Here is a 23,415-nt window from a genome sequence, read left to right on the forward strand (position 1 = left end):
TGCCGTCCCCCAGCAGCATGGCAGACACTGAGGCTCAGCAGGCTGTTAGCCTCCCTGCCGTACCTCTGCATGGTGATGTCAGTGAACTGGTGCACAGATGACACTGCATGGATCTGGAGGTCAAAATCCAGCAGTTCAATCAGGATCTCCTCCTGCAGGCTGAAGAGGTGCAGGGTGCAGATGATTGAATCCTGCAGCAGGAGTACCTCTGGACCCTCGGCCTCAAGGATGTGCCCCAGATCCCAGCGCAGCCAGAACAGCAGGGCCAGAGCAGAGCTGGGTACTCCCTGAAGAGGTGTCAGGGTGGAGGCTGCCCACAGCAGGTCTGGACACCAGCCCTGGGGGCCTGGGGGGGCTCTGCTCAGCAATAGATGCCACTGCAGCTGGTCTGAGGACCAGCCCCTTGAACTTGTCTTCCTGCACACAGTAGATGATGGAATGCAACCATCTGCAGAGCAGACTCAGAGGACTGGTGCTAGTCCACTGCTGGATGCAGAGGAAGCAGAACTGGTGGCAGCATGGCACAGTGTATGCAACGCTGACCCAGTTCTCCAGGCATACGGGGCGGTGGCTGTCTAATTTTCTGTCCATGTTCTCCAGCAGTCGCGGTGGCTGGGGGGAGTGGGAGATGTCAATACAGTCCCCAACACTGTCGCTGCAGCAGCGTCATGGTGGAAGAGAGAAGCCACAGTCATTCACTGGCCTGGGGAGGGTCCCTTGCGAAGGAACCCCCAGCTGCTAGTATGAGGTGACCCCATGCTGCCTGCCTGTGCTGCTGCACGTGTGTCTCTGGGATGTCCCAGCTGCAGGCTCAGAGCAAGGTCAGGGTAAACCAGAAGTTCCTTTGAGATGGACACTGAGAGCTGCAGCAGCAGCTCCAAGAACATGTCACTGCACCGAGGCATGCCTCGCACAAACACTTATTGGAGGCAAGGCACAAGCCTGTGGGCTGAGCCACCGTGCCTATCTTTCAGCAGTGCGGGCCACACTTTCACAATCCCTGGCCTGGGGATGTCACATTTCGTTGCTTGGCGATCACAAACCATTGCTTGGCAATGTACCCAGGTGCTTGCTTGGACCCTTACTGAGACCTCGCATTTCGGATCTTCTCCAAAAAGCTCTCAATTGACCAGAATTTGTGCTATTTTCCCTGCTTCCCTATTTTCCATGTAAAAATGCAATGTGTTTAAATTTAAAACTGCATACACCCATGCAAATACATGTATTTGTGCATAAACTGTAAAATACAGAACCCTAATCACAGAGACATTTGGAATGGTCACATTGTTCAAATCTGGAGTCGATTCAGACTGAAAATGGAGGACACCGACAAATTAACACCAGTCTTATTCCCAATTTTGATAATTAAAATTTAAAACTTTTAATTCAGCATGATTAGGGCAACAGGAGGACAATGTGATATGCAAATCCAATTGTCTAACACAATGCCTGGTATGTTTTGGGCTTTTTTTTATTATTATTTATTTAGCATTTGGTCTTTTTAACATTACTCCAGCTTTTTTTTTTTCATACCACTCAAATACTTGTTCTCTAGTTATTTCCATAAAGCACAACTTCTTTGCTGTTTTATCCAGAGATCAGGAATATTTAGGAGATGCTGATATTCCTAGCAGAGAGTGGAGTGAAATTACTACAGTGAGAGATTTTTGAAGAAGGGGTATGAATTTTTTGTGTGTGGAGGGAGGTGTTTGGTATACGAAAGGGCAAATATTAATGCATTCCATTATAGAAATAACCCTGGGAAAATGCGAGGAATACAATAGACTTCATTTCTAAAAGCAAAAAAAAAACTTGAGATTCATCTGAAATAATTTTAGGATTGTGCTGATGTTACGTATTCGCTAAAATTGGCAGGGTCTGCATTTGCATAAAGTCTAAAATCTGTGTATTAGCCTACATTCAGTGCATGCCTGCTACGTAATATGCCAGGACAGGAGTAGGAATTCAAACCATAGTCTTACATACTGCAGTCCGACAGTGTATCCATGAAGTAGCTGTGCCTTTAAGCATAGCCAGAGTCAAGCAGCTTTAGTTCTGATACTCTGCTTCTGAAGTCACACACGTGGTTCTGTGCAGTATCTGACTGAATTTAGTATTCCTGAAACTGCAGTTTGAACATGAAGTTTTTGGCATTGTTAATAGAGATCTCAGCGTCTTGCAGCCTTGGATATGATTTCTGAATCTACCTTGCATGTTAAAAAAAAACAACAACAAATAAATCTAACAAATAAGGGAATACTGAAGTTACACCAGGCTTGGTTCCAGCCATACATGCTCATTTAGCTACTGTACAGCCAGCAATTACAATTGCATGAGAAGCAGCTCCTGTTTCTGCTAGTTCCTAAAATACCAGCTTCAAGTTCTAGTTTCTGTATTAGCACAGTTCTCTATTAAAAATCTTTACTGGTGAAGTATTCTAACATATTTCTGAGGAAAAATGGTTTGACTTTTTTTTCGTATGAGAAAAAACACTGTCTTATTCTTTATTCAAAACCACTTAGACCTCTAAAGAACATTTTTGTCCATCATCTTGAGAACCCAGTAAATACTCTCAAGACAACAGTGACAGAAGAAAACCTATAGCAATTAAGTTTCACGCACTTCAGATAAGCTGCAAATAATATAGGGATGCAGTTATAAGATTAAATAGCCCAGAAAAGCCTTGAACTTTTTGAACAAACTGTTAAGAGCTGTCTGATGTAGGAGATCCAGGCTCAAATCCCTGTGAAAGATGACCACTGTTTCTGATCACATATTCTCTCTCTGAGGCTGGTAGTGCTTTATTCTGAGTTGCAGCATGGTCAGGTACCAGAGCATGTGGAGTCTGAAAGGTTGTGCAGCTCCTAAAATACAGATGACTGAAGTGTATCACTTGATGATGCTAACATCCTCACTGTCTCATCCTTCTGCATAGTTTCTGTGATACAAGGAATGCTTTCAGATTCCACTTATTCCACATCACTGTTGCTTCATTCACTGTATTCGCTTTAGTATTTGCTAACCCTTTTATTTCCTTTTCTCATTTATGTTAAGCTCAGGCTTTGAATTTTAGCTTATATTGTTGGTGTAAGTTATATGAAACTTAATGGTCTGAATTCCTATTCATGTTCAGGCATACTAGTCAGCATCTTGATTTGCTTGAGTTTTGTCACTGCTGAGAGAAAAATGCTTCTGCTTGCGTACTGCAATGATAGTTAAGGTGTTCAAGTAAACATTCTTATGTCTTTGAACAGATCTGAGTTTTATTCAGGACAGGATTCTTTTCTTTTTGCTTAAGGGAAAAAAGAATTCTTCAAGGTATGCTCACCTGTCCATTCTGCTCCCTTCTTCTGATGTGCAAGAAATATTTATGGAGAAGGAGCATGGGAAGAGGAGAGGTTTATTTTAATCCACAGAGTACATTTAGATTTCTAGTGACAATAGGCTGACGTATACATTTTCTTAGATGCTACATAAAATTTTAGGATGTTGAGGGAAAAGATTATGTAGGTATTAAAAGTACAAGAAGAAACACTTAGGCACAAAAAATGACCTTCCTTCATGTCTGAAGTTAACAGACTTGGTTGCTTTTAATAGTATATTGGATACATTACACAAAGCTCTCCCACTCCCAACAATAACAACATCTCCTAGCTTGTAAAAACACGTTCTGTTTTTCAGCAAGTTTCAGTATTCTGAAAGCTGTATTAGGAAAATGACACTGCTTGCACCTTCACTTTCCAAGCAGCCATTCAGGCTCAATCTGTATGGGAATGGAAGTGTTGCAAACCACCAGTAGATATAAGCATCAGGCCTATATTACTCAAGTCCTCCCCACCCCACTCGCTGAGCATAGCACATCTGTACTGTTAACAAACTATCATGCAATGATTCTCAGGCTAGAGGCAGCCTTATCCACTATATCAGTATTGCATGGTGCGATAGTGCATGAATGTACAAACACAGACTTGAAAGTACATTCTGCATGTATTTGCATAGTGCTACACTTAACTGAAGCTTTTTTCCTTTATTTGAGAGTATAAAACTTTAAATTTTTCCTCGAACTGTAGTTAGAATCTGAATCAGGAATTTCTGTCACTGTTATTTCTTCACCAAAGTTAGCCAGACTTTTCATCTTCTTATAAAAGGGGAGGGGGACCTCTCCCTCCACTGTACAAAGGGGTAGAAGATTTCTCTCCATCAGAGCAAAATCCGGGATGCAGAATTCTTACTTTTAAAGATACTGAGCCATTAAGCTCAGTGCTGTGTTGTATGAATTTAACACTAGGCTTAATGGGATTATTTTTCTGTATACATCTCTAGCTAATAATCTGCTATTTAGATCATTTTTCAAAAGTAAGACATTTTCTCACACTGTCTTGTATGAGGTCCAACTGGAAAAGTACTGACTGCCTGCTAGACTGGACAACACCTACTCTAAGATTCTTTTCTGAGACTGGACTAGGAACAGCTCAAAAACAACAAAAAAAAGCCTCTTAACACCCACAGAACAGGCAAAACTTTTGAACCCATACGGGCAACATGATTTCCTTTTGGGAAATTTAGTACTTGCACTGCCCATTATACATAAGCCCACTCTTCCTGACTTCACAAATATTCTCAAAGAGCAAAAGAGCTTACACAAGGAAATCTTCAAGAGGTTGATTGTTTTCTTCTGTTGAATCTATAGGAACTTGTAAATTAAACTGGTTAGACACCAATTAGTCATTACTGCTGTAGGACATTGGCTTTGACTGCATGCTGTAAAAGCAGTAAAATAAACTTAAATATTCTAATCACTTTTACAATGTTTATCAAATCGGTCCAATAAAGCCTTCCATATGCTGCCTGGGATTGTTTGGTGCTTCTTTATTAGAGCCTGGACTGCAGACTTTGTCTGAAAAGAGAGGAGAAAGTTGACCTTTACATACCCACTGATGCAATAAGGAACAGTACAAACACTGGCTTCTTGTCAGTTTTAAGAGGTATTGGGAAATTCACACATAGATCTAATTTAAGAAAAAAGTTGTCTTTTATATTAGTTAGCTATCCTAACAACGGTTTACTTTGAAATGAAAGGAATAAAAGCACTGATTGCAGTTTGGATAGGCTCAAATTACTGAGACATATGAAACCTGAGAGTTACTAAGTTCAAGTAGCCTTTAGCACATACAGACATGAAGCTTATGCAACTTCCAGCCCTGAATGCTGTCACAAGCACGGGATAAAGGCCCATTAACCTCGTCTGATCTCATAGCTGGCAGTGCTGCAACCAAGCTGGGGAACTCCATACATCCCTCCCAACATGAATTCTTCTGTAAGTTTATCATATTCAGTGTACACATTATAAGACGATTAATATATAAACTCTGTTAACATTTACATAAGGTTCAAATGCAAATTTGTGATGAAAATGCACAAATTCACAGATAATGCAAATTATGTATTTCTGCTAGGGATAGAAAATAATCTCTCCTAGTTTTTCTTGAAGTATTTAAACTAAAGAGAGCCAAATACTACAGTGATGTACTCCAGAGTAATGGCAGTGTATCAGTGATAATATAAGTAAAGGGTAACTAAACTTTTCCTGGCTGTTTCCAAGGCAGGATCAGACAGAGGTCAACCAGACCACTGTTCTCATCTCAAACTCAATTTAAGTCTTAAGAGTTGAAGTATCTGACTGAGATAAGCAAGTCAGCTCCATGGGAACTTTAAATTTCACTTATATGGGTATACAAAATAACGTTCTTCTAAAATCCAAGAATAAACATAAAGAAAGTCTTAGTACTCAGTTTTGCATGCAGCCTCCTAAACCTGCTAGGAACAAACCCTACATACGATTGCAAGGAGAGCTAACTTACCTTTTCAACCAATTCATCTGTAGTTATATTTGGATCATAAGGTATTGGCTCCCCTATGTATGTGCGAAATTTAACTGGAAGTCCTCCATATGGAGGAGTAAATGGCAATCGAGTACTTTCATACAGTTGTCTGAAAAATTCTGGAGAGAAGGAAAAACTGAGTTATAGACATAGAAAACATAATGCAAGCTTGAAATCTGATGGATTTTGAAGATTCCTTAAAAATACACACTTCACTTGACAATCAAGAAGAAATGACAGGATTTAGAGAGCTGTTCACCAAAACAAAGCTTGACAGAATTAATAGATCGCTGAAATAAGACTGCATTAAAGAATGAAATCACACAACATCAATCAATTAATATTTGAGATACTTGTGACCTGCCACAGGCATGTTAAAGACTCTAGAGTAAGCAGAAGTCTGAAAAGCAAAATCTAGGAGAAAAGTGGATGAAACATTCCAAATGTTTGAAGTATATTTTAAAGTTCTTACTTCGTTCTTTAAACATCCTGTATCCCTCCCGGACATTTTGAGTATACATTGGAATGATAGGCTATGGAATCATGAAAAACAAAAAGGTGACAATGTTATAGCAAGTTTGAATCTATATTTTAGCGTCTGTTAATACTGTGAAGAAAATTGCTTGAATACAAAAGATGATCATCAGTTGGTCAGGTAGAAAACATGGAATTTTGTTATCATCGATACACTGAGGGCTGAGTATCTTACCCTGCAATGATAATTTATTATATTTAGAGCTTATCTTACAATCCAGAAGTTCCAAAATCCTGATCATTTATTAACATTAATTTTTTAGGTTGAGACATAGACACATGCTAAATATTTTTTTAGGAAGTCATGAAGGGAGAGACAATGCGTCACTTCCCAGTAGCCAACAGTCTACTAAATGTTCTCCACATCTTCTATGGTGATCATAATGGAGGCTCAAGCTTCTGTTCTGCCTAAGCAAGAAAATAAATCAACAAGCTTCCTTACACTGGCATTAAGTGCTTTTATCAGCATCTGGTTTTGAGTTTTGTGTCCCAGGTCTCATTTTGAAAGCCTATCTGGGACATCAGGAATCTTAACTAAAGACTGTACCAATGAAACTTTTCAGAAAGAGTTGCACACACACAGTGTAAATTGCAATGTCCTTTTGGGACACTTAGCTGTGAGGGCAAAGTGCCCCAGCTTCACCATACTGTGATGCAATATGGTACTTACCTGTGAGCAGGCAGATAATCAATTCCTTGGGTTTGACTCAAGGATTATTCCAGTAATGCAAGATCAGAATCACATGTTTAATCCCTGGTGTTTTAAGAGGTGATGACTGCAGAAACCCTCTCATAGTAAAACAGACAATCAGAGAAGCAACTGTATTAAGTGCTACTGCGACTGTGCTGATAAAAAGATACAGAACTTCAGTAGCTGTTTTCAGCAAGGTATATGGGGCGGGCAGGCAGAGATGGCCTAGTGGTTATTTGGTGACCTCTTAGCCATTTCAAAAGCTGCTGGTTCTATTTTCTCACCATTATTGTTAGTCCACCTTTTTGGTTTTTTGGATGCTGACTTGCATCCTGATTAGGTCTGGCTTTTCTTCCTGTGCTTTTGAAGTGCAGTTATACGCAGTTTATCTTGAGTAATGTATGTTAACTGATATTACAGTAAAAGCTTAAAAGGAAAGTGAACTACCATAAAATCCTATTATTTGAATAAAAGTCAGCAAGTCAGTGAATCAAATAAACTCCAACATGGAAACCAAATCGTATTTCTCAGCTCCCACAAACATTGCTGTTTTAAAGTCACCACTTGTGAGGAAAATGAGTGATACTGTATGAAAGGTTTATATCCTTTCCTTGAACGTACACTGTAAAACTGAAATGTAATTCCTCATAGAATTCCAGTTACGTTATGCATTTATTGCAGTATCGTTTACAGAATCAAAAAATAAAGTATTTACAATTTCTCTGTCTAAAGTTAAACTCATACATTGTGAATAGAAAAGCAATCAGTTCATGAAGTCTTGCAGAAAGCAAGCAGACATTCCCATCTGGCTCACCTCAAAGTAAGGTATTTCTCAAGGGAAGCTGTCACTAAAATAATGTTTGGATAGTAAGGCCATGGCAAGAAACTTCAGCAAATCCCTTGGACAAATAAGGTAACTGTATCTCCTCACTGACCTGTACTACACTCCCTCTGAAGTGCACGTCCTTAGGCAATTACAGAATAAGAAAGCAAATTCACTTCATTATTGTAACTAAAATGAAAAACACATGAGATATCTGAACTTGAAAGTCATATCTTACAGTCTGCAATAAGATTTTATATTTTGTGGACAAACTACCAGTGATGGTATCAGTACATACAAAGACTTTTTCAGTTGTATCATCCCTTAAAATTGTATGGAACTGTATTTTAGACATGTTGAAATTACTTTTCAAGAAAGGAAGCAAAGAACACCATCATATTGTTAAAAATCACTACCACAGAACAGAAATCATGACCATTTAATGAAAAAAACAACCCTTCACATAGCAAAAATATCAAACATACAGAAAGCTTTTAAATTTTAGGAAGAGTGCAAGAGAATAATCTTTTCGCTACCTAGCAAGCAAAACATACTTCCATACAGCGATTATCTGGTGAGTTAAAGAGAAAGTAGCAGCATTCAGTCCCTAGCCTGATAAAAAGTTGTACATACTGAATATAAGTTTGTGTCTGTAAAGCAACACAACCAGACCCTTAGGTCTGCTTGGCTGACACTGTAATCCAGCAATTTAGATTCACTGTGTTGAAACTGAGCTGGATCACACTCAGCCAACTTAAAAAAAAAAAAATCACAGAATTGCAGGATAGTTCAAGTCAGGAGGAAGCTCTAGAGTTCACCTACTCCAGCCTCTGGGTTCACAGTGGTTGGCCTCTATCCTGGTGCCATGGTCCCATGTACTGGCACATGGGATTATTCTTCCCTATCATCAGGGCTTAGCATTTCCCTTTGCTGAACTTAATAACATTTCTTACTATTCTCTGCTCCAGTTTCTCAGTGTCCTTCTGAATGGCAGCACAACCCTCTGGTGCTTTGGCCAATTTTCTCATTTTTGTACTAGCAAACTTTCTGTGGGAACACTCTATCCCCTCATTCAGATAATTAACGAAGGGTTAAGTAGCACCAGACCCAGTGACTGGCCTGCAGCTTGACTTTATGCTGCTGATCACCACCTTCTCAGCCCAGCAGTTCAGCCAGTTCTCAATCCACCTTACTGCCCACTTACCTAGTCCAGATTTTGTCAGCTTGTCTACAAGAAGGTTGTGGCAGACACGGTCGAATGCCCTACCAAAGTGAAGACAGACAATATCCATACTGTTCACCTCACCCTTGACCCTGTGCTTACTGAGCCCATCTACCACTTCCTCACCTGACTGTTGATGATTCCCTCCTTTCTCCTTAATGTCTGGTTGTAATTGATCTCCCAGATTTTGTTCAAAATGCTACAGCCTACCATCACCAGTTTCAGGACATTGCTTCATCTTTGCAGCCTCCAATCAAAGTGACTGGCTCCATAATTCTAACATTCTTGATTTTCAGGTGTATATATTTTAAATTACAGAAAAGAAAGAAAATCAGAATGTCTGAAGCACTACTTTTTATAAGAAATTTAAAAACAATAGTACCTGTGTATCTTTTAACCTAACTAGATATGAACAAATATAGATAAAATGTAGCAATCTCCAGAAATGACTTGTCCCCATTAGCCTGTCAAACTCCAGGCACAGACAGATGGTACTTCTGAAGGTCAGGCCTACCTAAATTAAATTGATACAGGTATCTGTCCAGGAAGTTCACTGAGTCATAACATTACATTAAATAGTAACACTCTCCTTCTCCGTCCCCAGTTGAAAGTAGTTATACAAGATGAAGAGGAAAGAGAACATGGAATTCTGCAGAAAAGATCAGAGGATAAAGCTACATTTCTTGTTTGTTTTTCTTCAAGCTTCTCAGTGCAAGAACTGTTGCACTTCTGTAACGTCATACAAAGAATGGAAATGCCTATTCAGATATATAAAGTTATTTCAATCTTGAAATCCCCATTAATGTCACCTGTGACAGATTTGCAACTGCCATGTAGTCATTATGGGTACAGTAAAATGTGTTTCTTTGGCTGATGGCTACACTGTATGATGAATAAATTCAAAACAAAGTGCTACTAGTCTTCTCTTGCCTTAATCCAGGATCTGAATAAGCATTAGCAAAGCACATGAATTGCTACATTACAGAGCAAGTTCTGTCAGTTTAGATGAGTTTATCTGCAGCCTTGAGTCAAAGTCTGAGACTGGTTTGACCAGTATTGAAAGGGATGTAGCAAGTATAAACAGGAGCAATCAAAGTCAAAATTTGTCAAAAGACAGAGTCCAGTCATTATTGTGGGCTTAACTTTATATGAGAAATGGTATACATGAATAATGTTGCCCCCTCTACTGTTAGTGCACAGCACTTTTTTGTTGTTGTTGTTTTAATCATCTCAGTTAATTCTGGCCAAAGATTTCCAGGGAAATAGCCAAGATGCCCAAAATTCAGCAGAGCCTGCAAGTTAATTACAGTGATGCTCACAATACTGAAATCCAGTCAGGATCATAAAGAAAAAAAAAACAACAAAGGAAAACCTTGAATGAGTGCACTCACACATAATAACGACATAAACAAGAGCAAGCAGCACTGTAAAGGTGAGTTCAGGCTAGTAGGTGTCAAGGGAGAATAATCTTCCCTGTGCTCACTAGGTAGCAGATAATCCTACATTGGTCTGTTGTACCAGATGTTACACAAATGACCACAAGAACTTTCCACGCTGCAAAAACTTTATCCTCAAGGGATAACCAATTCACTAACTCAAAAGAAAAAACACTTGTTAACAGAGGGCGCTAGGAATGATAGATATCACTCGCTATTCAGTTCTCCCTACTTCTGAATTATGGAAGAGTGAAAGAATAATGAGGATTCATGGCAAGGATTTTCGTGATGTTTTTGATAAAGGTCACACAATATTATTTTTTAATTCAATTTTTATTTGAAAGATATTTATATTACGTTTTAGAGTAACACTATAAGGTTGAAAATGGAGTGAAAATATCTGGCAAAATATTGTTCTAATGTTTGAGGAAGCTTGAAAGACAGATATGAAAACGTGATTAGAAACCACTTCAATTTGTTAAATTGACAACTCTCTGACTTTTCAAGTATATTATTAACTTAATACACAAGAGGAAATACTATAAATGAATTCAAAATGCCAACATGAATTTGATTGTGTTTATCCTATCCAGATTCTGATATTTTCTTAGCAGTGGTGGTGTCCAAGCCCTTACAGTGTATGGAGTATTCTGGCTAACATTTTAAAGCCCATGTTTTTCGGGAAAAATGAAGAAAGGGGAAACAGAAACACAAAAATGTGACTTTTAAAAGGCCATATAACAAAGAGGTATGAGCCCTGGCCTAAAAATACTTTATCCATTGAGTAATTAAATTTCTCTAAATTTATTCTAGCGCTTCATTTTCTTCCCACCAGATTTCAAAGGAAGATAGATAAAGTAATGAAGAAATATTAAAGTAAAGGATGCATTTCGTAACCCAAGGTGTTTTGGCATCAGCAACTAAGAGTATGAGAAGCAACAAACAGGGTAAGAAATAGATACAGCTATACAAAAAACTGAAAATGGTGGCAAGACGTTCAAGTTTCATGGGAGATATAAGACACAGTGGTGGAAGTTTGTATTTGAAGGTCATCATTCATATGGAAAATATAACTGAAATTGTGGCCATATGTACATTAGCACAGTGCGAACTAACAGAAACACTCTTTGGGAGGCAAACAGCTGATGCTGGGGATCTGACATCAACACTGAATACATTTCAGTGCTCTGTGTTTACTTAGAACTAATTCTTATCTGGTACCATTGACTGAATGTCCGTTTGCAGCTGGAGGGTATTAGATTCTATTTTTGTTTTAGTTTCAGCCAAAAAGAATGCAGCTCATGTATTCAGACATCATTCCATGATGCAAATGAAAGCATAAGCAAGGGAGATGGAAAAACTGCTTTAATCAAACTCAAGTGCTAATGTAGACACATGTTGTGTGGGCTGATACAATTCACAAATATGAAGGAAAGTTAAATTGTAAGAACAAAATCCTGACCCCTCTCAGAATATAAGAAAAAAAAAAAAGAAATGTAGAATATAAGAAAGAAAAAAAAAGGGTAACATTAATACATTAAAAAGACATAAGGAAATGACTAGGCACATAGAAGTGAAAGTAACATAAACTTTTAAGTCTAGTATGAGGAGGAAAAAAACAAACAAAAAAACCCAAAACATGAAACATTACAGCAATATTGTGAAAGACCACAGTGTAGATTTCTGAAATACAGTCAAGAGAAGAAATTAAATGTCTGCATGATGGAACTGTAGAAACTGAACTGTTACCAGGTACCTACAAAGAAACTCCATAAAATTTGTGCTTTCTATGGTTACTGTGCTCCAACAGGAAGGTTAGGAAAGGAAATCTGTTACTCTCGGAAACTTTTTTTCTGTCTGGAAGGTTTTCCAATGCATCTAAAGTGCTTTTCAAAATGAAACATATATGCATTAAGCATAAACTGGGATGGGTAATATATAATACTCACCACTTTCGCATCTAGAGCAACCTGAGCAAAGCCTTTTCGATTTCCCCACATGAGCTGGTAGCTTTCATCGCTGAACAGGGCTTCTCTAACTCCACCTGGTGAAATAGACACCAAGTGTCCATTCTTCAGTGCACTGAGACACTCCTCCCTTGTACCTGGCATAACACCAGTCACATCCAGTAATAATTTGAGCCCTGCAATAAATAAGCAGCATGTCAGATTACAGCCAAATGAAAATCTAATGCTCATGCACGTAGATTAAAGCAAAGGTGTACGAAGTAAATAAAACACATATGAAGATTGGTTGGCAGTGGTTTTGCTCAGTTATTATAAAGATGAACCAACTTATCAAGTGCACCTCAGTAAGTCAACACACGTGCTATTCTTCATAATTATCAAAACAGCAGCCACACAACTGAGATTTGTGCCTCACAGCTAGGAATCTGAAAATATCTGTTCTATCCACCTTCTTTTAAAATAGATTTTAATACAGAAAAAATGTAAATTTTCTTTTTCAATAGGATGTGGCTTACTATACAAATACCTAACAAGCATATATTTTTAGTTAAGAATCACATTTTAAAAGAACATTTTAAACACTGATTTTTAAACTGTTAAATTGAGTATTCTGTGGTTAAGTTGGGCTGCTATATGATTCTTAAGATGCACGAATGGCACAATTTAACAGGGTACTTTCAGCACTGCACAAATTAAATGAGTATCCTCCCTGGGATTTGTCCAAAACACAGAAGGAGAAGCACTGAATCATAGAATGCCTTGGGTTAGAAAGGACTTCAAGGATCATCAAGTTCCAACCTCCCTGCCACAGGCAGGGTTGCCAACTGCTATACCAAGCTGCAACCTTCCTACCAATTCCTTATGCACCAAGTAGTCCAGCCTTCAAATCCATCTCACTACGATTTAGAGATAAGGATGTGGTTGGGCACCATATCAAAGGCCTCGCAGAAGTCCAGGTAGATGACATCAGTTGTCTTCCCTTAGTCCACCGATGCAGTCACTCCATCATAGAAGGTCACCAGACTGGTCAGGCATGACCTTCTCTTGGTGAAGCCGTGCTGGCTGTCTCAGATCATCCACTTGTCCCTCATGTGCTTTAACATGTCTGCCAGGAGGATCTGTTCCACAATCTTCCCAGGCACAGAGGTGAGGCTCACTGGCCTGTAGTTCAACGGATATCCCTTTTTCCAGTCCCCAGGGACTTCACCTGACAGTCATGACTTTTAAATATGATGGAGAGCAGCTCAGCAACCACATCAGCCAGCTCTTAGGATCCTGGGATACATGCCATCTGGCCCCATGGACTTGTACACATTCAGTCTCATGATTCAGTCTCAGACTTGCTCCACCCTTACAGTTATGTACAGTTACAGGGGGATTTTGTTCCCCCAGTTCCCATCTAGAGGTTCAGGTTCAGGGATGTGAGAATCCTGGCTGCCAGTGAAGACTGAAGCAAAGATCTCATTGAGTACCTTCTCCATATCTGTTGCAGCCAGTTCTTCTTTCTCATTTAGTGGAGGAGGTACGCTCTCTTTGGCCTGTGTCTTCTGACCTGGGTACCTGTAGAATCCCTTCTTGTTGTTTTTAACATCTCTCACCAAGTTCAGTTCCATCTGTGCCTTGGCTTTCCTAATCCCATCTCTGCAAGTCTGGACAGCATCCCTGTATTCTTCCCAGTTGACACAGCCTTACTTCCACTGCCTGTACTCACCCTTCTAAGAAGTGTTCTATGTTTTCTTATAATATAAGAATATTTTAGTTCTATGGATCTTTAATGGCCATAGGAAGCTTCTGTAAATGAGAATGTCCCTAATCTTCAAAATCACTGTGAGAACAGCATGACTTGAAAAATATTACTATATTAATAAATGTAAATGAAAACTACATTATGCAGTCGGAACTGGTGTCTACACTGCAACTTTGACAAAGGTGAATGACAGAAACCTTGGAAGACAGTGGAAAAAATAGTCCTGCATCTTGTAATTGTAATTTTTAATCTTATTCAGTGTATCATATTTGATAGCTATTTCTGTCAAAGACAGACATTGACTTTGTCTAATCTCTTTACAAACTCTTCAGTATTCCCTTTTTTCCCTTGGCTTTAAAACTTTTTTTTTTGTCTACAAATTGTGAAGCATTACATTAACATATTACATATACACACCTTGTTCATTTTTTCCAGGTCACTCATTTTTATATCCCTTAATGATGTAAAACTTCTGTTCCTGTTCCTTTTACTGGGCTCCTCAGAGGAAGCCATTCCAGGCCTCTGATCATCCACCTTGTCTTTTTTTTTTTTTTCCTGGTGTGTGTCTTAATTACTTTGTAACTTTACTTAGATGAGGAGAACAGAATTCCACTCAGTACTCATATTTTCCTGAAGTCATTTGAGAATTTAAAGCCTAATTACGTGTTTATTATTTACCTATTTAAAGCTGTTTTTCTTTCTTTTTTCTGCATTGCATTACATTTAATATTGAGTTTCATCTAAAGTTTTGTTACCTCACTTCTGAACTAGATTATGAGTATTTCAAACAATATAGGTGCCAGCACAGATTTTCACTGGTATGCCAATAAATGCTGCTTCTTCGTAACATAAGTGAACTACTTATTTCTACCCTTTCTTTCCCAGCTTTTAACCAGTTACTAATTCACAAGACTTCTTTTGTAACAGCATAATTATCTGACAAACTTTTCTGAAGGATTTGGCCAGAAGTCTTTTGGATACTTCAGTACAGCATATCCTCGTGAGCATTCCTCAAAGAATGAATCTATGAAACGTAACTGAACAATCCTAGCTCCCTCAGCCGCTCCTCATAAGGCCTGTGCTCCAGACCCCTCACCAGCTTCGTCGCCCTCCTCTGAACACGCTCCAGGGCCTCAATGTCTTTTTTGCAGTGAGGGGCCCAAAACTGGACACACTACTCGAGGTGGGGCCTCACCAGGGCTGAGTACAGAGGGAGAATGACTTCCCTACTCCTACTGGCAACACTATTTCTGATACAAGCCAGGATGCCATTGGCCTTCTTGGCCACCTGGGCACACTGCTGGCTCATGCTCAGCCGAGCATCGACCAATACCCCCAGGTCCGTTTCCTCCACACAACCTTCCAGCCACTCTGCCCCAAGCCTGTAGCGTTGCCTGGGGCTGTTGCGGCCAAAGTGCAGGACCTGGCACTTGGTCTTGTTGAACCTCATCCCATTGGCTTCAGCCCAGAGATCCAGCCTGTCCAGATCTCTCTGTAGGGCCTCTCTACCCCCAGGTAGATTGACACTTCCTGCCAGCTTGGTGTTGTCTGCAAACTTACTGAGGGTGCTCTCAATGCCCTCATCCAGGTCATCAATAAAGATATTGAAGAGGACAGGCCCCAGCACCGACCCCTGGGGAACACCACTTGTGACCGGTCGCCAGCTGGATTTAACTCCATTCACCACCACTCTCCGGGCCCAGCCCTCCAGCCAGCTCCTTACCCAGCAAAGAGTGTACCTGTCCAAGCCACGGGCTGCCAGCTTCTCCAGGAGAATACTGTGGGAGACAGAGTCAAAGGCTTTGCTGAAGTCTAGGTAGACCACATCAACAGCCTTTCCCTCATCTACCAGGCAGGTCACTCGATCATAGAAGGAGATCAGGTTGGTCAAGCAGGACCTGCCCTTCACAAACCCATGCTGGCTATGTATTTATAACAAAAATATTTGACTCTTCAATTTGAAATACTACTCCGTCACTTATCTCTTGAAAAAGAAGTCTCTTTCACAACCATTTGGTAACCTTCGTCTTCTTTCTGATGTCCTCTTAAAAGCCTTCAAATTGTAATAATTTTTTTTTTCCCACCAGAACCAGCAATAGCTTGAGTGAATTCAGGACACCTATACAAGAGAATATGCTCTTACCTGGTAAACGAAAGACAAAATTATCAGCTACTGACAGACAAAGTCTCTTCTTCCAGAGAAATAGCCTAGATAAGAAGTAGAGATAGTCTATAGGAATAGCTCCGTGGTAATAAACAACAATGCCTGGTCCTTCTGGTAGGTTTTCCACACCGTGAAGTTCATAACCTGTTTAGAATATAAAGCAGTACACTGACAGTGATAGCTGTAATTCGCATGGCAATTTAAATCAAGCTTTTACTGTCCTTTATTAAACAACTTCCAGATAGTTGTAAAAGCCTGTGCAGTAGCTTGAAAATAATTAAGTTCTGTATGGAACTTGTGATTAACAGCAAAGAGAAAGCCCCTCAAACACCATACATTATCCTACTTAGTGGTTTAATTTATTGATCAACTTAATCATCAGATCAGAGCAGAGCCTGACATTTTCCCACATGAGTTTAATCACATCATTGGAAATTTTTGCCCATTAGGAATTTTCTTCAGCCCACAGTGAAAAAAAAACAAACGAATCCCCACAGTACTGTACTGGTATGAAATAGCTTCATCAGGAGAAGGGGAGGCAAACAACTAGGAGGCTTTCCTGAAACATGGAAATACAAGTCTCTATTTTGCATCAGACAGAATGAAAAGTTTGGGAAAGAAGGACCTTGTAGATAAGTTTTGAAGTTAAGAACTATTCCTCTGGAGATCTCTTCATTCTGATTTTACATAATGCAAAGTTGCCATAGTTTACACACTTATGTCCAAAAAAGAATCCACACAAATCCCAAATAGAAACTCTCTCCCTGAGAGTTAAAACCATTCACTTAACAGGGGAAGGGAACTTCCTCATAGACATGGACTTCTATAAATCTCTTTCCTGGTTTTTCCTATATTTGATCTAGGCTTTAGGTGGAACCGAAATAGGAGGCTTGCAAAAGCCACAGCTTCTACTAAATAAAAACTTTATTCCACCTGGTCTGCCTTTACCTCCCTCCCTGCTACAGCTCCATAAATAAGCCATTTTGGAGTGGGGGGGAAAGACAGGGACTGTGCAGGCAGAGTTCTAGAAACAGGTGCAGAAAGTTCTAAGTTGTGGGGTATTTAAAGATTAAGAGGAAAAGCTGTGAGGAAGACCAGTAAGTAACTGATAACAACTATTATTCTTTATCCTTAGGGCAGTAAAGTCTAGCTAATAGTCTTAAAGTACATCTGTGCAAAGAACAGATGCCTAGCTTGTGGCTGAGGATTTCCCTAAGGACTAGGGTGTGGTGAAAAACTGTCTGAAGGTTAAACATAATGAAACTGAAAAATCAGGTTACTTTGAAGTTCTGCTACAGTACAAACTTAAATATGGTATCTTATTTTTTCTTCTTCCATACAGTTCTTGAAATTATTTTAAGTTATCGTGACACAGTAAGTTTTCCTCAGCTAAAAATACAGCAATTACATTTCCAATAAGTTATTTTCTTTTTAATCATGTATTAAATGGGTTACAAACAGCTACAAAAGCAGAAATAAAATTACACATCTCCCTTGCCATTAAGTCAGTAAAACTTACATTAACACTGTACTTTATTCTGATACCATATAAAAAGAAGAGCATCTGCCTATCCACTTAAAAAAATGTATCCTGTATACAATCTCATTGCTCCCTTACGTTCTATATACTCTAAACTGCAACCAGTCTTTGAGGGAGAAATTTCTCAGTTAGATGCCAAACAGAAGTATAAATTCATATATATAGCTTTATATATATATATACACATGTATATATATATACTTGCATCCATTTGGAAGAAATCTAAAATTAAAACTCAGGTGTACTTACTAGTCATTGTAATTCAGAGCTTCAGTAAGTCATGTCATACTTACCATGCCATATTCTTGCATATATATCCCAGAAGCTTGCCACAGTTTTCCTTGCACTGTCCCAAACATCACTCAAGGGATCTGCTTTTACCTCGCCATTCCTCTGATATATTAAAAGCAACACGTTGGTAAGGTAAATGAAAAAGAGGATTGTTAAAGGAACTATAAAAAAAATTAATATTGCACTAATAATCGTTGATATGATGACCATGTGGAAAAAATATTTCTTCAGGTACTCCACAGCAGTCCATTCTTCCAGCATGTAAGCAAGGTAGCTTAGGTAGGTCATAGGTATCTGTCCTGGAGCAGGATTCTTTTCTATCATGTCCTGCATGAAAGAGGAAAAAATAATAATAACAATCTAATTGATCACACAAGCTTCTCAATTTAAAAGAAAAATTTTACCACGGATCTATCTGATAGCTATTTTGGCATGGCACAGAATCAAACATGTTTCCTCTCTCTGTCATGTTAAGACAGCTGTTGGTAATCTCTACCACTGTTGCCTGTAAAGGGTGATGAGATCATCACACGTACTTATGTGTCTTTCCTATACTGCTAGACAATGGGATTCAGATTACAAGGGCTGGAGTCTAGATACAGCCAGGAAACGAGGCAAGTAAGGTGCGTACCCTAGGAACACCTTTCTTCCCAGCAGACCTTCAAGACAATTTTGCCAGTAGGAAAAACCTGGACAGCTGTGGCTCCAGTGGAGCTAGAGGAGACTGGGACGGCATTTGCTAGTTGCTGGCAGCACTGTGAAAAGAAGCTCTTCACTGCTCTTCCCCATCTACGCAACCATGCCAACACACCCTTCTTTCAGACTTTCCAGGCCTGGCAAAAGCTCCATGGGCTTAGGGATATTTTTGCCCCAAATACAGCTATTAATTGGTCTGTTCCCACACCTGACTCCAGCTGCATTAGAGCAGGTAACGGTCTCTCTGGAGTGCAATAGCATCACAGCATCTCTTGCTTGTTTTAGGTGTCTTAAGCATTAGCCAGAGATTTAAACATCACAATCAAATTCAGTGATCCATAACTGAATTCAGCTTTTATTTGCCTCAATTGGGTTACTGCTTGTTTAACAAGTAAATTCTTCTGGCTCAACACCAGAGCAAGTACCAACAAGAAACAAATTACAGTTGCTGCAGTCAGTGCCAAGATCACAGAGTAAGGCAAGCCCAGACTTAGCTGTGACATCGAGTATTCAGCTGAATACTCATAGGAGCAGTACTGACTGCAGTTTTTATCTTACTATTTTCTTTCTTGGAAGCCCTGAGTAAAATACTGGGGTGAGTTGGTGTAAAGCACAGCCTCAGTACCATGAACACTGGCTCGGCTCTCCAGGACATGGCTGCTACCAACCCAAAGGAATCAGCTGCAGTAGCTGGAAGGATGGTAAGCTAGGAGCACAGAGGAAGGAAGCACTCTTTTGCATCACGCTCAGCATGTCACAAATGAAACCAAACTTTCATGTGTTTTGGCATAGCACGCAATCAGAGGCTGTGGATACCGCTGCTAATAATTCATGCAGCCTGCAACACTGGGTGAGGGAAGGAAGGGAATGGATTCCGCATTGTTATGGAGGCTTCAGACTGTTAACTACTACAGCCAGTAGCAAAGCTTAGAATTTCTTAAAATTGCAGATAAAATTTCTAAGCATGTAGTAAATATACTGATAATATTTATAATCGCTGCATGATACAGATATTCATTTGAATATTCTAAACACTGACTGGAACCTAGGGATTGAGAGATCATGTAATCTACCAAAATACTAAAATTAACAAGTAACATGTTCGGGTATCTTCTTGTACCCAACACGCTTCAAAATAAGTAAATAAAGGAAATAAAACAGAGAGCCCATCTGAAATTCCCTCTGGTCTCATGATAGTCACTTTCAATAAATCTTGAAACACTAGGGAAAAACCAGAAAACTGGGAGAAATTTAACATTATTCCGAAGTCCAACACAAGTAACTGCAATCTCAGCAGCCAGATAAGTCACCAGCAAGATCACTGAAAGGCTAGCATGCAATTAATGTAAGCGATGCCACTCATTACCATTTTGTGGGGAAGCAACCTTGTAAACAAATGTACCTACACCCTCTGGGGAAATGGGAGGTTTTTATCTTGTACGGGTTTTACAAGGGGCTTGTTGAAGGGTCACCAAAAGCCAAACACGTGCTCAGAGTCAGAATTCACACCCCAGAGCAGGCACCCCCAGCTCGCTGTCCAGCAGGAGCAGCCAGCTCCCTGCTAACAGGATGACTGCAGAAGCACTGGCACAAGCAAAGCCACTCCTGGGTAGAGATTATTGTAGTACATTACTGATGCCACTTGACGGCTTGATTAAAAAATAAATAAATGGAGCACATGTGAAATGAATGGTCATTAACTGACACGACATGATGGTATCCATTAGAATCCCCACCAAATGCAAACTGTTTCTATGTCCTACATTATTTAGCGTTTTGGGAATTTTCTACTAATATTAATGGCATCTAACATTGATCAATGTAAACACTCACTGAGTCTGCCTCCTCCAGTGTAAACTATGGAACATCCCACTGATTCCTCCTCCTCCTCTTACATCCCAATTCTCATGTAACAAAATGGTTTGCTGGTTAGAAGACCACCACATTTTACCTCATTTGTTCATAGACTACAGTATAAATGAATCTCAGACACTTATTCATTTCTGATATCAAGCTCAACGCAGACCCTGAACAAAGCTCTAGGATAAAGAAATTCAATGACTTAAATGTCCAAAAGTAATTTTTATTATCTACAAAACAGGTATTAGCAGTACAGATTTTACTGAGCATATATGAAAGTAGTTTGCCACACACGGAGTGAGTTAACTTTACACCTGGGTGAGAGGTGGCTGGGCAGGTTACAAGCCAATTCTATATCATTCCAGCTGAATCCTAGCCAGAGCACGAAAAGCAAAGATTATTGATTAAGAAAAGAAACAAAGGAGCATGACTTTTTCTGGTAGTTAGGACACCCAATCAAGTTTCAGTTCTGGTTCCCATACTTCAGTTGTACACTACCTCCAACATTTCATAAGGAAAGAATGAACCCTGATCAGGGTTTCAACCACATGATGCGAGTTTGAGTCCAACATGCTAAATGCATCTCTGTACTGCCAGTGTAACAAAGACCCATAGCAGGGTAGGACTTTGACGTTTGCCATGTCCTACTGGATAGCTCTCACCAGTCCCTTGTTGAGAGCAGCACAACTTTGCAGCATCCTTTTTATCAAACAACGTACAGAGAAATTCTTACACATCTATCCGAGTGCCTGTTACAAATCTGTTCCAAAAGACCTGCTTAATTACACACAGCAGGACAATGTAAGGGAGTTACCAAAACACGTTTACTCGTAACTGCTGTTTTGCTCAGAATTTTAGGGAGAAATTCCTCTTTTGTTCTTATCGAATCTGAGCCAAGAGCAGCTCCCATGTTCTTTAATAGTGAACATGCCATAAAAGCCTAACAAATGGGTATAGCATTTTCTGAATGAACATTCTTTAAGTCAAGAAACCATATTTTTCTCATCTCAACTAGTGATGGATATGAAAAGTTACGGATCTGAATAATTCCATTGCTCTTCCAGAAAACAACGTCTCTGTTGTCATGCAAGATGTTTGTTTAGGCTCCACCTATAAAGCATATCAAATTCCAGAGTAATAACCGTATCTACAATACGAGATTGCAAATGATGTTACTGTGAGACAGAACTAGCATCTCCTTCTTTAAAGGGAGCTCCCCTTCCAACAAAATACCCATACAGTACGAGTCAGTCAGATCCTCAGCTCATGCTGAAGCAGCATTTGTCAGTAAGGACAGACATATCAGCTAACGCAATAATTCAAGGGAACAGAAGAGCAACAATAAAACTGTCACAAGAGACCTATGGCAGCAAAATTAAAGCCTCGCAGCTGGCTTTCAACCTCAACTAAATAATGGATAATCTTGGTCTTGCTGCCCAGCACTTTGGCAGCAAGCTTAGCAGAGCACAGTGGGAAGAGCAGCGTTAAGCAGCTCGAGACTTCTGGACAGAACTTCTTGACACCTGCATTTTTTTGCAGCAGGCTCCTACCTCCTATTCTGTCAAACTTAACTGCTCTATTTCATGATAGAAGTGATATAACAGTTCAACTCTACACCTTGCCTTTCGTCCTAAATTAAATCCCATTTTATGTTTCCCAGAACGTCTATGACAGTTCCACAGAAAACAACTCCTGCTGTTCCCATACAGACACTGCCCACGCTTCTCCTCCCCATAAATCCATGCACCTTGTATACTGCTGTGTTTCTACAACTTTCCTTATCTTCTTGAGTTATCAGCACATCCACACCAAAGTTTGACTGGTCCAGCGTTCCAAAGTAGAACTGCCACCCGGCAAGCAATGACAGCGCCCGGTCCCCCGGCTTTCAGCGCGCATTCCGCCTTCTGCACGCACACGTGGGGCACTCAATCCAGAGCAGCGTTTCTTATACGTTTGCCCCGAAGAAGGCTCCTCGCACAAGCCCATCCGCACAGCTCCGCAGGGCTCAGCCGAAACAGGCTCCTCTTCCCCTGCGGAGAGCAGCAGGGCCACGGAAACACCTCCATCGGGCTGCTCCCTGCACCCACACGGATGCTCCGCCGCGGCAAGGGAAGAAGCAAAGCCTGCGGTCGGAAGGATTAAGCAGGGGCCCGGCCTGCCTCCCTCCAGCCCTCCGCCGGGGGACCGCAGCGAGCAGAGCGCCGTGACGCCCGGCCAAGCCTCGCTGTCCCCGCGGCGCGGCGATCCCCACCCGCTGCCCCCGCCCTCCTCACCTGCTCGCAGCAGTACGAAACGCCACACCGAGCGGGCCCCGGCCCGGGATAAGCGCGGTGCCGCCCCCGCCTGCAGCTCGGGGAGGCGGGGCTGGGCCTCTGCGTTCCGCACCCGAACTTCCATTTTTTTCCATGTCCGAGGTGAAAACCCCGGGACGAGTGGTGGAGGGAGCGGCGGTGAGGGGGGGGGGGGAGGGACATGGCACACGGACAGAGCCTTCTTCAGCTGCCCGCCCCCACCAGCAGCCCTCAGTCCTCCCTCTCTTCGCTCCCGCGACCCTCTCAGCCC

The 23,415-nt window shown here is 40.5% G+C and overlaps 1 protein-coding gene across 1 annotated transcript; it reads right to left on the bottom strand.

Moving 5' to 3' along the window:
• LOC110394529 (transmembrane protein 68-like) lies at positions 1,499–23,309 on the bottom strand. The gene is made up of 7 exons (XM_021388438.1): positions 23,127–23,309; positions 18,300–18,624; positions 16,446–16,610; positions 12,538–12,731; positions 6,355–6,415; positions 5,862–6,001; positions 1,499–4,897 (listed from the first exon to the last, which is right to left on the bottom strand). The coding sequence occupies exons 2-7, from the start codon at positions 18,619–18,621 to the stop codon at positions 4,793–4,795; spliced, it is 987 nt and encodes a 328-aa protein (XP_021244113.1). The 5' UTR covers positions 18,622–18,624; positions 23,127–23,309; the 3' UTR covers positions 1,499–4,792.

This window comes from Numida meleagris, chromosome 2 (assembly GCF_002078875.1).
Source record: "Numida meleagris isolate 19003 breed g44 Domestic line chromosome 2, NumMel1.0, whole genome shotgun sequence".
In the NCBI taxonomy this organism is placed as follows: domain Eukaryota; kingdom Metazoa; phylum Chordata; class Aves; order Galliformes; family Numididae; genus Numida; species Numida meleagris.